Source organism: Anolis carolinensis, chromosome 2 (genome assembly GCF_035594765.1).
Source record: "Anolis carolinensis isolate JA03-04 chromosome 2, rAnoCar3.1.pri, whole genome shotgun sequence".
In the NCBI taxonomy this organism is placed as follows: Eukaryota; Metazoa; Chordata; class Lepidosauria; order Squamata; family Dactyloidae; genus Anolis; species Anolis carolinensis.
Window position 1 is genome coordinate 190,710,306 of NC_085842.1, and position 16,675 is coordinate 190,726,980.

General features: G+C 42.3%; 1 protein-coding gene across 4 annotated transcripts in view; it reads right to left on the minus strand.

Annotated features, from left to right (window-relative positions):
* Positions 1 to 897: 897 nt before the first annotated feature.
* Positions 898 to 16,675, minus strand: part of phc1 (polyhomeotic homolog 1) — a 41,303-nt gene continuing 25,525 nt past the window's right edge. For 2 of the 4 annotated variants that reach the window (XM_008103831.3, XM_008103830.3), the window contains 12 exons: positions 15,768 to 15,845; positions 14,503 to 14,652; positions 12,890 to 13,045; positions 11,266 to 11,767; positions 9,893 to 10,671; positions 8,042 to 8,201; positions 7,243 to 7,451; positions 6,888 to 7,002; positions 4,732 to 4,840; positions 4,070 to 4,217; positions 3,289 to 3,520; positions 898 to 1,891 (listed from right to left, as the gene is read on the minus strand). In XM_008103831.3, the coding sequence (XP_008102038.1) occupies positions 1,737 to 1,891; positions 3,289 to 3,520; positions 4,070 to 4,217; positions 4,732 to 4,840; positions 6,888 to 7,002; positions 7,243 to 7,451; positions 8,042 to 8,201; positions 9,893 to 10,671; positions 11,266 to 11,767; positions 12,890 to 13,045; positions 14,503 to 14,652; positions 15,768 to 15,845 (2,793 nt within the window). In that variant the 3' untranslated portion in view covers positions 898 to 1,736. The remainder of the gene's footprint in view (positions 1,892 to 3,288; positions 3,521 to 4,069; positions 4,218 to 4,731; positions 4,841 to 6,887; positions 7,003 to 7,242; positions 7,452 to 8,041; positions 8,202 to 9,892; positions 10,672 to 11,265; positions 11,768 to 12,889; positions 13,046 to 14,502; positions 14,653 to 15,767; positions 15,846 to 16,675) is intronic. The other 2 variants (XM_008103832.3, XM_008103834.3) reach the window with 2 other exon arrangements.

Below are 16,675 nucleotides of genomic sequence, written 5' to 3' on the forward strand. Positions count from 1 at the left end.
TACTGCTCCAAGTCCTTCTTACGCTGTATTTTCCATATTTATTGCACTTATTTTGGTGTGAAATGAACAAAGAACAAGAGTACTAAACTGCTTCGTGATAATTCTATAGCCTTCTCATAACTTGCAGATTTCTTAACGGACTGCTGTGCTATAAGTAATATTCATGACAATTTCCCACAAAACATCTGCAAGAATCAAATAACTCCGTAGATCTTGCTACAATACAACTCCCAGCACTACATCATCAACCATGCAGCTGAGGGCTGCAGGTCAGCAACATCCAGAGACCTACACAATTTCCACCTGAAGGTAGAGGAACAAAACATTTCCTTTTCTGAAAAACCTTCAACTAGAAAGACAATGCATGTAACAAGATTTCTTATCACTGTAAGCCCTCCTCTAGCCAAATATGTTGTGTTTTAAAGCAATACATGCTGAAGTAGCTATCTGGAAGAGAAGGAACAAGCCAAGAGCCATGGGAATCATCCAGCAGCTGCTGGGAAACTTGCTAAATTCAGTAGAAATGTTTTTTTAAGGAGTAAAAGATGGAACTGGATGCTGTCGTTGATCTTATATCTTTCAGGCTTGTTCCAAACACACTGGCAGAAGAGTGGAAATAACTATCCTACTCTGATTTGTTAAAAGATATTACAACAGGCACATAGGTTACAAAAAGATTCAAGGAATGTTAAAATAGGTCTGCACTGGTGTTTCAACATACCACGTTTTAACATCTCTTCATTAAACTTTCATTCAAAACCTGTAACGCCTTGGTGGAGCTCAGTTATACAAGGAAGAAGAAAAAAGAGAAGCAATGTCATTACACTTGATATCTAGTGCCAGATATGAAAAAAGCTGATAATTAGGGGAAGGATCAGCCACAGAAAAAACAGCAACTTTGTTTTCGAAGCATTCTTTTTACTGAGGAACAGAATATTTATATAATAAAGAAAAATATACAGGCTTTGATAGGAGATACAAACCTGCAAGAAGAAGCTTTTATCCCAAATGCTCTCTTAGGGGGAGAGCAAAATACAAAACTGAACAAAGAAAACTTTTAGAAGCAAGATGGAAACAACTGGAGTTCAGTACACTTGGATTCTCCTTTGGATCTGGGATGGTATCTCCGAAACACAGAACACAAACAAGTGGAATTATAAGATTTTTAAAAGACGTTCTCTGATGCCATAGCCAAAAGTGCTCATGTTGTCTGGGGAAGGATTCCATTAGACATGAAGAAGCTCTTATCCTTCAAATGATCCACAATACTTTCACTTTAGTGCTCTGGATGACCAGTTTGCTACTGATATCCAGTCAACACCAAGAAAAGAACATGGTGTTGTTAAAAACCTTAGTTCCAAATCTAATCTTCCAGCTTCCCCTCCTCGGCAAGAGAAAACATAAGCAAGGTGTGTTGATTCTCTGTGAATCTGTGCAGAAGAAAGATCCCATGGGAAGGAGAATATGAACATCCAAAAACTCATCCCTTCCACTAAGAAGCCTGAGCACAGAACAACTCGGCATCTTTGCCATGTTGCCCTCAGGAACAAGTCACAGACTAGAGAACTTCCAGGCAACATGAGATGCTTTAAGAACTCCAAGGGAGCTGTTCCTCCCCTATGTAGCACCAAGGGTCAGTCGTATAAGAGCTCTGTTTCCATCCATTCCCTTTACGTTGAAAACCTGGGGCAAGAATCCCAGTCTACAAGAGGGAACCAGTCTGTCTTTCCATGTTCTTAGGTCTCTTTGAGAATGTTAATCTTAGCGCAGATCTTGAGAGCAGGACCCAGCTTGATATTCATGGCACTCATGAGGTGCTCTTCCTTCAGAAGGAGGAGAGCCTGACCATCAATCTCTTGAGAGCGAAACTCCTCTGCAATCTCCTGGCAACCTAAAGGATTCAAACAGGAAAGAAATCCTATGAGGGGTAATAGCAAGAAGACTAGACACTGTTCTACTCATCTATACTTTAAATTTAAGAATGAGAAAGACTTCGAATCTATACAGAAGAAGAGTGCCATTTTTGTGCAGTTTGCTCTAGAACAGTGCTTCTCAAATTCCAATCCTCCAGGTGTTTTGGACTTCAACTCCCAGAAGCCTCAGCTGCCTTAGCCAATGACCAGGGATTCTGCGTAAATGAAGTCTAAAACTCCTGGGAGAGCACAGTTTGGGAAACACTGCTCTAGAATACTCTTAAATACATCCCAGCAAGTATGATGAAGGGGTGCATTTTCACTTTTGGAGACTGACTTGGCCTGCAGGGACAAAAACAAATTTTGCTCCAGGATTGTGTGGTTTCCAGGCTATATGGCCATGTTCTAGCAGCATTTTCTCCTGACAATTTGTCTGCATCTGTGGCTGGCATACTTAAAGGATCTGAAGATGCCAGCCACAGATGCAGGCGAAATGTCAAGAGAAAATGCTAGAACACGGCCATACAGCCCGGAAACCATACAACACCCCAGTGATTCCAGCCGTGAAAGCCTTTGACAATACAAATTTTGCTCTGTTGTGATCCAAACCATCCACTAGAGGGCCCAGAGAGCTTTTAACAATTTAAGTCAAGAAGCAGCTTTTTAAAAAACCTAAAAACATGGTGCAACTACTCCTGTATGCCCCCTATACATTTTGAAGCATTTTTATTTTATTTTATTGTTTGGCAAGTGCAGCCCACTAACCCTCCACAGCTGCCCATCTGTAATACCTTGTAAGGTGCTTTCAAGTTCAAAATACTTCATAATGACCTTTAAATCATATTGGGATGAAGGGATCCAAGACAAAAGATACCAGAAACACGCCACATTAGTCATCATTATAGTATACTAACATAGACAAGCAGTCACATGCTATAATAATAATAATAATAATAATAATAATAATTTATTTATACCCCACCACCATCTCCCCAACGGGGACTCGGGGCGGCTTACATGGGACCATGCCCAGAACAATACAATATAACAAAATATAAAAGAACAACACATCATACAGACAACAACTTTCGTACTATTTTGAGCATTCAGTCGCACCATACAATTAGATTTGTATAAGGGGAGAGTGAGTACTTGTTCAGTCTCCTTCCATTGCAATCCAATCAGTATAGACAATATTGGGTTAAACCAGGTATGGGCAAACTGGTTTACATGGGAAATGTATATGGGCCCACCCTTTTACAAATTGGACAGGAGAGCTGAAGTGTGGCTGTAGTCTATTACACTTCTGAAAACTTAAGCCTGAGCATGCCTTCTCTTTTGGAAAAACAAGAGGAGGAGGAGATGGGAAACTTGCCTTGTAGGGATGCAATAAACTCATACACTTCCTCTACACTCCAGCGACTGGGATTGCTGGATAGGAAAACTGGATTGATACCATGGAGGTCAGGGATAGGTTGAATCATATTTGAGCTGCCAAGGTCCCGGTCACCATGACTGGACCTCACTGAAAGGGGTCCTGGGGACGTAGGAGACAGAGCTTCATCATAGCTGGAGTTATCAGAGCCTCTACTTGAATCTTCTTGGCCCTGCAAAGCCAAAACAACAGAAAATACAGCAAGAGAAAATGTTTCATGGGACAGCCAAGAATAAGGAGCTCTGTGGATCCTCAAAGAAAACATCAAAAGTAGACACTTTGGCACTTCCTTCACTATGTCACACAGTAGGAAGAAAGCTTCCGATTTTGGAGATGTCAGATGATAGTACACAATTCCATATCTGCTGTATTATACTAGCTGTTATTCAGAAAGTCTTTAGAGAAGAGCTGGTCACCTTCTGGATAGTCATCTAAAAGCCTTGTATTTGCAACAGGGCTCAGTCTGATATGTGCATGTTTAATCTTAGCAATAATGTAGGAGGAAATAGATTATCAAGTACATGCAACCAGTTCAATATGTTAAGGCTTTTTCATGTTCAGATTCCCAAATGGAATGATACGGCAGCTGTACTTTATTAGGCAGCATACATACTGTATAATGTGGTAGCTAAAAAACTATGCCACATGCCTCTTTCATATCAAGTGAACACAATATTGTCTCCTGTGCATGCAAGAGAAAGAGGTGGGTTTGCACCCTCACCCTGTGACGTTTGCCCTGGATCTTGGCTCGAGCAATCTCTGAGCTGCTGCGCCGAGGTCCACGTCGCCGACGGGCATAATTTGCTTCCTGTAACTCTTTCATTTTTTTCCTTTGCAGCCGAAGTTGGTGACTACAGCCCACATTGTACCTGGCATGAGAAAAAAAAAGGAATAATGTCTTTTCTTCTTAGCCTAAAAGCAAGAATCAATGAAAGCAGTATGATCTTAAGATATTTTCAAGCAAAATAGCTGGGGAGGGGGATGCTGCTGATGTCTACGTGCTTTCATAAAGAGGAGTTTCCGAGTTAGTTATCTATCTTGGATGACTAACATCACACTCATAGCAGAAGCAACTGTTGGCTTGTTTAACCATATAGGTGCCACTGCCAGACCTGGGCATGAGAAACCTTTTCTGAGAAAGGCAACAGTAATATCAGCTTAGCCCTATCAACAACACAGGTTTTCCAAGAGCTTTAAAACTCAATTTTCAAGGAAATAATAACCTATTTATAAAAGTAACTGAAATGTATTCGGCACTATACAGAAATAATTGGCTTATTAATAATTTAAGCATGCTTCCATGATCAAATCAGAAACAATAAATTTAAAGTTATAGATCAGTGATCATATGAAACATGGTGTCTCGAATTATACTATCATTACCTCTTGGCGCATGTTACAGAGCAGAATCTCTTAGAACCACGGAACTGATTGGCTGGGCCATATTTTCCACAGAATTCACATTTCAGCAGGTTCGCTTTCTTGTCTTGCTCTGAGGAAATGGGAGGGAAAGCAGGGATATATACAGCCAAGAAAAATAACATTTCAAACCACCTACAGCAGAATGCAAGCCTATGATTTTATGCTTGAGAGCCAGGATAATCACGTTGAAAGACTTATCAGTAACTGATATAGAATATCAAAGCCTCCAGCAAAGAAAATGAAAAATGTGTAACAATATGTCTTCCCTTTGTCTCTGAATATATGGGCGTTTCCGTCCATCCATCCATCTTTGGAGTATATAAAAAAGGTCAGGGCATGACACTTGCAGGAGTCAGGGAGTTGCACCACACCATCTCAAACTTTAGAGGACCACACACTCACCAACCTGCACCTGTCATCTCTCCCTTTTTCTTTGGCTCTTAAACTAACATCCTTATCACTAGGAATATCAATAAATGTAACTGGCTACTTGAGGCCAATTCTAAAAGCTTCCACTGATCTATTTAGGCCCAAAAGGCCTTTTTTCAACACCAGAAGGGACCAGAAGTCACTTTAATTTCTGATCCACTTCCTCCCCAGCCTAAAATTACCATATATTCTTGTGTGTGTGTGTGTGTGTGTGTGTGTGTGTGTGTGTGTCGCTAATAAATAAATAAATATTGACCTCATATATAAGTCGAGATAGGTTCTGGAGCCAAAATGATTTTTATAAAATCCATGGAGATATTGAGGGTAATCCCCCAGAGAGGAGATATCATTAATGCCACCACAAGAGGAAAATCGCTCCTGGCCACCATCATTTTCCCACCCAGGCATTGAAAATGCCTTTTGCCATGCTACTAAGCGATGGAGAAGGTTCCTTTTTTAACATAAATGTTAAGGTACATTACTAACTCTTATAAAAAAGGAACTATGCTCTTCTCTGAGTAGAGTGGAGAAAAGCTTTGTGTGTCCTGAAAAAAATTAAAAGAAGCAACCCCCCCCCCCCAGTTCTCTTAGCATTACTTTGAGGGGAAGTGGCATTTCCCCCCTAAATATTCAAAAAGGCCAGAAGTGGTGCCGCAGCAGAGAGAATAAAGGATGAAATGAACCCCAAGTATAAAACAAGGGCTGGTTTGGGGGACATGACCTATCATTAAGTTGAGGGCCATCCTACAGAGGGGGAAAGTGCCAGCATTGCCTCTAAGGGCATTACCATCATTTTCCCAGCCAACACTAAAAAAAGCCAGAAACAGCACCATGACGGAGAGAGAAGGGTGCTTCTTTTAGGTTCCTCCAGGATGCACTATGCTCTTGCCCCTCACCCCTCTATACCTAAGAGAAGGGGATGAAACTTTTTTTTATATAAAAGTTAAAGATTATAGTACTTATACACCGCACCTGGATAAGTCAAACCAGGTTTTGGGGTCAATTTTTGACTGAAATTTCTAAACTTATACACAGTAAACAAACTGTGCCCTGATTTTAGAGGAAAAAGTAGGTCTCATAGAAAGGTTTGGGATAGCTGCCTGTGGCCCATGGGCAACCTTATGCCCACTATTAATGTGGTAAAACCTAATGCATCCACTGATGGAGATGAAAGTGTAAACAAAAAATAAATTTATAATAATAATTTTATTTTTATATCCTGCTTCCATCTCCCCGAAAGGACTCGAGGTGGCTTACATAGACGGGGACAAGCCTGATCCAACAAAGATTAAAACCAAACACAGATTAAAACGTATCTCAATAAAATCAATGACATTACAAGAAAACAATTAACATAAAAACAGCATCATCAACAGCTAGTAGTATGAGCAGTAATGGGTACTGAAATTCAGAGGGGAGGGAATGGTGCAATAGAATTCCAGAACAGGGCTGGTGGACAAGAATGCAAGGGCCAATAATAAATTAGAAGTAAAAGAGCAATGTCAGTTTAAAACACTAAACCTATTGGAGGAAGGATCAGGAATAAAAATACTGGGAATTGGCACTTGGTTACCGTCATGGGCGAAAATATGGACTGAGAACTAAAAATCTCCCAACAGTTACTAGCACAGAAATAGCTCACTCCAAATTTAGAGTCTTAACAACTAAGAGCACCAGTAAACACTTACCTGCTGTTACACTTTCCCCTCCTGGAGAGTTGCTAGACTGGTTCTCAGTCTGCCTAGTAGGAGCTCCACCTTGAAGAGGCTTTTCAAAGTCTTTTATCAGCTGAGAGCAACCCACCTAAAGATAGATGGAAAGAAAACTTGCATCAACACATGATATTCTCTAAAGTATTCATTCTGAGCTACTAAGCACACTTGTAGGTAAGGCTACAGGGACATGTAATTGTACCCTGACTTCACCAAATGCAAGGTAAGTTAGCAAACTACTCATGCATATAAAACAAAAAGAGGAGGAGGAGGATTGGCGGAAGAAAAGACTAGCTTCTGCCCAGAGCGCTCCAGGCTTCAAGCTTCTTACCGGGAATGGTTCTGCCCCTTCCTGAATGACAAAGCCTTCTATAATATGTGTAAGAATCTGAGGCTTGACAATGGCTTGCGGAGGCTTGGAGTCTCCCATCTGACGGGACAACATGGCCAAGGTGGGCACAGGAGCAGCTGTAGAAGTGACATAGGTGGGATCACTTGGGGATGCATTTGTAGTAGCACTGGGGAAAGATTCTGATTTCTCTGAAAGAACAGAAATAGTATTAACTATCCCAATCCATCTGAATGTTAATTTTACTGATGTGGTTTGTGTATTTCCATATGTATGCTAAACAGACAAGATGCATTGTATTAAGGACATATGTGGAATCTGCTACTCATATGGGTTAGAAAGGGAATGCGTGCCAATATCAACTGATTATCCCAGCTAGCATAGGCACAACGAATCAATGGGACTTACATAAATGTTTAGTAGTCAGGTTCTGATAGATTTAATGAATCTACTCTACTTGGGACTAGAAATAGGATTGAGAACATGATGTGTGGACCTTCAGGAACCAATTGTGGCAGGACAGATATTGCTCATGGAAGCTTCCAGCCCTGGGGGCCACATGGACCAGACATACACGTAACAGTGCGAGTATTAGCATGGAAGGGAGAAAGCTATCCATGAAGCAAGGCCTGGTCCAAAACCCTACCTGAGACTCAGAAGTTTTGCTTGTACCACATGTTATGCAATCAACCACATCCCACTGTGCGTTATTCGATGTTCATTATGCATTATATCCTGAATCTGTTACAAGGCTCACAGTAAAGAGACCAGAAAAACTCACCCCTGTTCCCTTCACTTCCGGGGCCACCCTTATCTTCGGTGGTTTTAGGACTCTCTGCCACAGGAGATTTGGCAGCCAGGAGAGGTGGTGGGGCACTTGACTCCTCCCTTTCCTCTTCTGATTCTGCTTTGCGCTTGACTGCCAAGGTCTGTGGCTTGCTCTGTGTGGGGAGAAAGGAGCCAGTTTGAAAGGATAGACTCCAAGTGAAGGGAAGAATAAACTGTTTCTAGAGTCTACTTGAAAATGGAAAAGTTGGGAAAAGATGGAAGCAAAGGTGACTTCTAATTCTGCTAAGGATCCTATCCAGATGAAAACACTTGCCAAGGAGGAACCAACAGTAGAAACTTTAATGTTAACATTACTAAGGTAATAACTAGGCAAGTGTGATCCAGGATAAAAATGGTTCTAAACTCTCTTCGAAAGCAGAGGTGCTGGCACTTTGTTTCTAAAGTCATTTCTGAATTTTGAAGCAAAAAGTTCAAAACTTTCTGAAACTTCCGAATATTCATTAATGGCGTATGTGCTTGTGCATGAAGGAAAACATTATTGTCAATGGGGAAACTTGAGGGCTTCTCTCTCCCTCATTTTTGAGTTATCCTAATGAAACTTGCTACAGTAGTAGAACACATTTACCACTGTTAGCTCACCAAATCTAAGAACGTTTGACTTATCCTCAGATTTTTGGTGAATTTTCAAATTTTTAATAAAAAAACATTTTTAATAATAACAATAATCTGTTCCTGGTTTGAAAGTGTTATTTCCTGTTTCACTGGGTTTTCTGGGGCTGAAGAATGTGTGACTTGCCCAAGATCACCCAGTGGGTTTCCATGGCTGAGTGGGGAATCAAGCCACAATCGTAATCCAACTCTCAAACCACTACACTACACCATGCTGTCTCAAAACGGGTCGCTGCTAGCCCCAGCCAGGAGAGAAAACGCTCAGGACTTGGTTGCTTTCTATGGGGCTGTCATTAAGCCCGGATGAAAACGCTCTTCCCTTTCTGCCAAGACTCAGCACTGATTGGGCAAGGAGGCAACCCCAGGCTAGGCTTCTCTTCCCTGCAAACAAAGTTTGGTTGAATTAAAAACGCTTTCTGATATATCTGAAGGCCATTAAATTAATGGGTTCCAATGCTTTGAATTGGAAGGTTAATTCCGAATCGCCAAACCACCTCGGAACCCCATTTGGAACCCAAAATAGATACAATTTTATTATGATTAACGACAATTCTGAGGAATTCGCCCATGCCTAGTAATAACAGTGCTAACATTCATACATTCCTCAGAATTCCTATTGCAGCTGTTTGAGAAATGTGAAGTAGGGCATTTAAAGCCCAGTCGATTCCAAGTCCAACATACACAATAGGAAGAATAATAGTAATAGTAAGAAAAAGACTTAGAAGCGTTCCTATTAATAAAATTGCCTTAAAACCTGGGATCAAAAGTATGAACTAAACTACCACTACTCCTTAACAAACATAAATTATTGGGAAGCTTTCCTATACCTATCCCATTGCCAGCAAGCACAGGGAAGAAGGCAGTAGTACGGAAGTCCTGTGGGAATAGCCTCTTAGTAGATTGTGTTCTCTATCTGATTTGATCCCCAAATGCTCCTCTTTAGCCCAACTGCCAAAAACTTCAGGCTAAGGTGGCAGATGTAGATTTGGTATTTATCACAATGCCAGGTAGATAAAGAAAGTTAATACAAGGAAAAGTCATGCAACCACTAGACAAGATCCTGACCGTGTCTCTGACTGGCTAAGCAGGTCATATATTAGGTTTATGTAAGAGCCAATCTCATTCCTTCCCCATTCAGCCCTGCTCCCTGCTTCTTAATAACTATGCCACTTACTGGTAACTGGACAGGCTGCACATAGTATGCTGCTGGTGCCTGAGCCATCACTGGAGATGAAACAGTGTTCTTCACCTGTGTTGTCCCTTGGACCTGGGCTACACTCACTCCAGAAGTGAGTTGAGGAGGTGCTTCTTGTAGGGGAGGTGGAGAAGAAGAAAACAAGGCAGAGGAGGTCTGTGACACCGAGGAGGCTGTGTGAGCCTGGGACACCGGCTGGACGACAGCAGGCAAGCCCCGAGGAGCCTGCACAGCTGCATTCAGTTGAGGAAGTCCCAGTGCCTGAGCCTGAGCAGAACCCTGCTGGCGGCTGCCCACCACCTGGACTGGGATGTGAGGTGGGGGCTGCTGGGACGCCGACATTTTGGCAGCACCAAGTTGGGGAACCTTTAGCTGAGCAACTGGGGGCTTGGACTGAATAGGGACAGGTGATTTTGTGGCTGCCTGGCAAAGACTGTCCTGATGGAGCTGCACTGGCTGAGGCTGAAGCATGGGTTGGACAACCAGGGTCTGGGCAGGTTGTTGGCCCTGAAGAGGTTGGCCCTGATGCTGGCCCTGTGCTGGTCCTTGCTGTTGCTGGGCCAGAGATGGAGCTTGCTGGTGCTGCTGCTGCTGGGCTAACTGGAGGTGTGTGGCAGTGTGTAAGAGTTGGGATTGCCGATGCTGGAACTGCTGCTGGTGATGGATGGCAATTTGCTGCTGAATCACTACTTGCTTCTGAAGGTGAATCTGCTGCTGCTGCTGGATCAAGGAGTGAGGCTGGATTTGGGTATATGTGGCTGTAAGCAGCAAAAGCAAAATATACAGCAGTATCAGCATTCATGCTAGCTTAAGGTAGCTTAACCAAATGAAACCAGATTTCTGCCCCCAAAGAAAATATAATCTAGCAGAGAAAGGGAAAGGAAAACTCCAAGGAAACAAGAGATAGAAGCAAGCAAATGCAGTTATCTCATAGATGGTGGGGCCATGGCCCAGTGGGGGAACACATAATTTGGAAAGAGAGGATTCATGGTCTAATCACATTAGCAGAAAGGAATTTAGATCACAGGAAGGCTGGTAAAATGTCTGCCTCAGATCTTGAAGAGCCATTCCCAGATATTATAGGCTAGATGGACAGAAGTCCCTCAAATAATCCACCAGCCTTGAATAAAGCATGGCAGTGAAATCTCAACTATCCTAGACAAGGAGCTTCCAAATCAGCCTTTCACCTTCCAAAGCAATTACGCAAAATGCATTACAGCCAATCTTCCCTGTGGCATTTAGCAAGAGTACGCAGCTGTCACAACAGTGGAATTGGTTACTGAACAAATGGATCAAGGAACCAAGCAGTCATGGGAGGCTCTTTAGTAAAGGAAACATCTACTTTCACCTACCAGAACTGATCAAAGTCTGGCTTGGGGCTGGTGTTGCTGTCCTGGTCAGGTTCATACCCACGGTCTGCTGACCATTACCATCTGCTTCTGCCTTCTTTGCTGCTGCGTTTTCTGCCTCTGTCTGACTTCCCTGGCTCACAGTCACTGCCTGGGCAGAAGAGACTACAGGCAAAGGCTGGACTACACCAGTACCTTTCCTCTGACAACTGCCCCCTTGGCCAGATGAGGTTGTCTGACTCAACCCAGAGGCAGTATGATTCCCCACAGATGAAGCTACACCTCCAGAAATTCCATTATTTCCTGCAGCCCCCTGGCTGAGATTGAGAGACTGCCCTACATTGCCAGAAGAAGCTTGTGTCATTGTCAAGGTCTGGCCAGCATGGGTAGCCTGTGGCAGTACTGAAGACTGAGAATTCCCTGGCAAAGTAGCCTTTGGAGCAGAAGCCTGGAGCTGGGCATTAGCTGCTGTGGTCTGCTGACTTCTGACAGCCAAATTCTGCACCTGGGAAGGAAACAGAGGTGGGGGGACCACCCATTAGCACAGGTTACAAGTCTATTTTGTCTTGATTAGCAATAAAACTGATCATGCTTCAAAGACATTTTGAATTTGTTGCTGCCTTCCTTTTCTTTGTGTCGAAAACTGAATACTGCCAAGTGTTGCAAAGTATTAGGGAATGAAGACTGAAAAAGAGAACCAATTATTTCCTTGTAAAAACAAACTATCATATCAGCTGCTTTCTTCTCATTTTGGGTCAGGTTAAAGATCTCATGGCACTTTCTGGGTGGAGCTTTAAGAAAAGCCCCTAACAGCCTCCCCAGTATGGGTTTTGAATCAGCCTTGAACATGCTCTCTTAAACATGTGCTACAAGTATTCTGGGGTCCACTACCTCTATATTCCTCCAGTTCCAACTGTACTTTTTTCTGTACTCTCTGCCCATCTTTCCTGATGAGCTTGATTTGCCTATTTTATCTTTATCACCTGTATCCTTTCCTTCTACAGGGATAACCTGTAGCTGACTTTTGGTGGAGTTAACATTAGTTAAGAAAGAAAACAGATACAGAGAGAAAAAAGATGCAAAGCAAGATGGAAGTATCTCTAAGCAGTCCAAGAAGAACTGGGATGGACAAGAGGACAGGATAACACATAGAATCATCAGAAAGACATTCTGTAGCTCCTCAGAAATGAACTTGACCATTGCAAACCCTAACCAACATGGATAAATTAGATTTGCCTTACCAAATCACTCCCCCTGCCCCACGTTCTTTTTTGGAAAATCCCCTTGTCATGCAGAAGATAAGGGCTTTTGGCTTGTTGAGCCCAAGTTTCTTGTGGCTTGGGCTACTACTTGTTGAATCAGAAACACTAGTGAATATTCAAGCAGTAAATTGTTTGTGTCAGTGTGTGAATAAAAGGGTATAACCAACTCACAAACAAAAGTAGAGCTGACTCATCAGTATGTCAACTTCAGAAATGACAGCATTTCTGATTGGATGCTGCCAAGAACCCTCGAGTAAAGCACAAAATTAATGCTCTACTCACATAAAGTGCGGGCTAGAAGGACACACCCAAAACTGGGGCAGGCCAGGTTGGTCGTGGGAACCCCGGAAGAGGGTGTCACTGACCTGGTCCGTGTCTGTGTGGACCCCAGGAGAATGAGTGGGTGGCACTTCCTGCTGAACAGCAGCCACAGCCCCGTTAGGCATCAGGATGAGCTGGGAGGTTAGAGGTACATTGCGGCCCAAGGTTCTGTTCACCTGCAACAGGTTCCCCAACTGCGGCTGTTGGAGGAGGGTTACACAGTATGGAGATGGGAAGAGCAAAAGGGAGAAAAAGGAGGAAAGAAAGCGAACCACAAGCAAATAGGTTATAATGTGTTGTGGGGCCTACAGTCTCCAACAGGCACTCATTCCAACTTAGCAGCGTCCTCTTCACTGCAGCCACTCGGCAGGAGACGGAATGCAGAGGTTACGTACTTTAAATGGACAGGTCACTACAGTCCCCCTTTCAAGGTCAATAACAAGATTATTGTTATGTGTCTTCAAGTCATTTCCAATTTGGAGCCTCCGATGGTCTAGGGGATAAAAGCCTAGTGACTTGAAGGTTGGGTTGCTGACCTGAAGGCTGCCAGGTTCGAATCCCACCCGGGGAGAGCGTGGATGAGCTCCCTCTATCAGCTCCAGCTCCATGCGGGGACATGACAGAAGCCTCCCACAAGGATGGTAAAACATCAAAACATCCGGGCGTCCCCTGGGCAACGTCCTTGCAGACGGCCAATTCTCTCACTCCAGAAGCAACTCCGGTTGCTCCTGACACGAAAAAAAAAATTCCAATTTATGGCAACCTTATTGTAGGGTTTTCTTGGCAAGTTTTGTTCAGAGGGAGTGCGCCATTGCCATTCTCAGAGACTGAGAAAGTGTGACTTGCTCAAGGTCACTCAGTAGGTTTCCATAGTCAGGTGGGGCATAAAACTCTCTCCAACACTCAAATTGCTACATCACCCTGCCTTACCATATAATAAATTATGAGCAATAAATAACTATGGGGTTGTGAATGACAAGAGGACGAGGAGGATGAGGAACCCAGGCTAACTCTGGATCAATGGAGAAACAGATTTTTCATATTTGAGACGTACATTCAAGAGAATGCATTCATTAATGAATTAAAAATGAAAAATCTGAGGCCAAGCAAATAAAATAATTCAACTTTTTGCTTAAAAATGGAATGTGGAGGAATAGGGGAGACAGCAAGCAAGAAGCTTGTTTCACATTTAGCTTTATTAAGAGTATGGCTTTTTTCTTTCAAATAATGTCAATTACTGGTTGTGATAGTATTTACAAATCAGATTATTTAAACTAATAGGAAGGAATCACATTTCAGCGGAGTATTTTACCAAGACTGGTTTTAAAAGAAAGATCAATGATCCAGACATTTTAAAAGAAGGGGATTATATTCCAGTGCATTATGCAAACATATATTAAGTGCCATGGGATCTTTAAGATTTATGGAAAACCAAACAGAAACGCCACACAGTATATCTCTCCCTGTATTATATCTACATTGAACTACTATGCTGCATTGAACTACTATACCAAGAGTTCAAGGGAATAAATACTGCCAACTTGTAACCAAACACAAAAAAGTAGACTGGCCCAAGTACTGTACATGCAATAGTGGAAATGGACCAAAAGAGGTATTTATTCAAGATAGGTGAAAGCAATGTGTTTATGCTTCTTACCCGAAGATACATCTGAGCTTGTGACTGGTTGAGAGGTGGTGAGGTGGTATTCCCCAAGAGTACCGACTGTGTCAGGGTGGTGGCACTGGGTGAACTCACACTCTGTGAACGGCTGATTAGCTGCGCAGCTGATGTGGTGGCCAAATTAATCTGTAAAGTAAAATAAAAGAGAGCAGGGATTAAGGAAGACAGTTAGCCTCAAAAGCTGAAGTGAAACAGGTTAACAGGAAAGACATGGTTATGATCTTCTCAACCAGCCCAGATTCCCTAAAGTCATTTCTAACTCCCAGTTGAATGCATCTCCTCCTTTTGTATAAAAATCTATAGCAATGATTTAGAGATAAACTTTCCAAAGTTGTTAGAATACTACTAACACCACCACCATCATGCTTTTCCCTCCAGAACTGGGACTAAAAGCAGTTTACAAAATTAAAATGAATGCAGTGTGGATTAAGAATATACAAAATATTATTAAAATGGAATTAGTATGCCCACAGCATTAAAAGGAATTTAAACAGCTATTTAAAAGATTAAAAGGCTAAAATGGATGAGAAAGCAGCAGAGGGGTCTATTAAGTCCTCTTCTTAAGAACCATCAACTACACATAGCCAGCAGCGCAAATGCTCATAGAACCAAATTCAGGAATCAATGAGAAAGAAAAGCAATGATACATGCGACCTTTTCTAGCAGCACTGTGTTTGTTTATGCCTTCCAAGTCACTTGATGACTTATGTTTTTAAGGTTTTCTTAGACCAGAAGAAGTCAGAGGTGGATTTCTAATTCTTCGCACGATACAAAAGAAGGAATGAGGGTGAAATGGTTAACCATCATCCACAAAAAACTCTTGCAGAGCTAGGTCAGGGGGAATCATGACAGATTTGGAAACCAATACCATCCAATTATGCTTTACATAGTAACATTAGAAAACAAGCTGTATCATTTAGAACACAGGACAAGACACAAATCCTAGGAAGAAACAATCCCCTTTTACATATGAAGCTCTTTCCTTCTTTCAGCCTTTCTTCCCCATTTCGATGGTGCTTTTCTCTTTTGCATCAGCTGCTCAGCTTTATCATTCAAACACAAACCAGGAGCCCCAGCAGCTCCTTTTTTTATTTCACCAGAAGTGACCCCACTACAATCACCAGAGCCTTCTTCCTGAGCTCCAAAGTGCCAAACATCACCATAAATGCAGCTATCCAGAAGGCAAGGCATTCCTCAGTAAACAGACATGAGATGGGAGGTCAATGAAGGGAGTTACTTACCGAAGCCTGCGTTGTGGCTGTCTGCTGAGGGGTGCTTGTATTTGGAGAATTTGCCTGTCGACTGGCTGCAATTGTGGCCTGCAACAAATAACAACCTTTTCATCCAGAATCAAAATTTTGCCAAGAAGTAGTGGTCAATTAGACCATTTCCACCTATTTTACTGCTTGAAACTACAACAAAATCATGATCACTGTCCCTCCAGTTCAATTAATATGCAACCTTCTATGCTCCAATTTACAGTCACATTTAATACTTACTATCTACAATATGTGATGACAAAGTGGCATGCCATAACCAGTAGGGGAGAAGGGGAGAAGGGGAGCCAGGGTTCTGTCGCGGGTCCAGTGCTGTTCAACAGCATCATTATTAATAAATAATAATAATAATACTGTAATAATAATAATAATAATAATAATAATAATAATAATATTACTTGGAGCTCAAGGCAGGGTACAACATCATTAAAACAAGAGAGCAAACAATATTAAAACACATACAACAAGATACACAGAGTTAAAATACAAGTTAAAAATCCACTGATGAAATGCAGATTAAAATTCACAACTTAAAACTGGCTGAGTAGGCCTGCTGGAAGAGATGAGTCTTCAGTTACTTCTTAAATTCCAACAGCTGATCTAGCTGTCAGAGCTCTTCCGGTAGATCGTTCCACAGTCTTCTTGGGACAGCCAATAAAAAGGTGCTCGGAGTGACGGTTTCAAGTCAGATTCTGTGGGTTGGAGTAGTTTCCCAGCAGAGGACCTAAGTGTTCAGGGCAGATTTATGGGAGAAGGAGATCCTGTCGATAACCTGGACCCAAATCATGTAGGGCTTTAAAGGTCAAAACCAACATCTTGTTCTTTGCCCAGAAACTAACTAGAAACCAGTGGAGTGACTCTAATATGGGGGT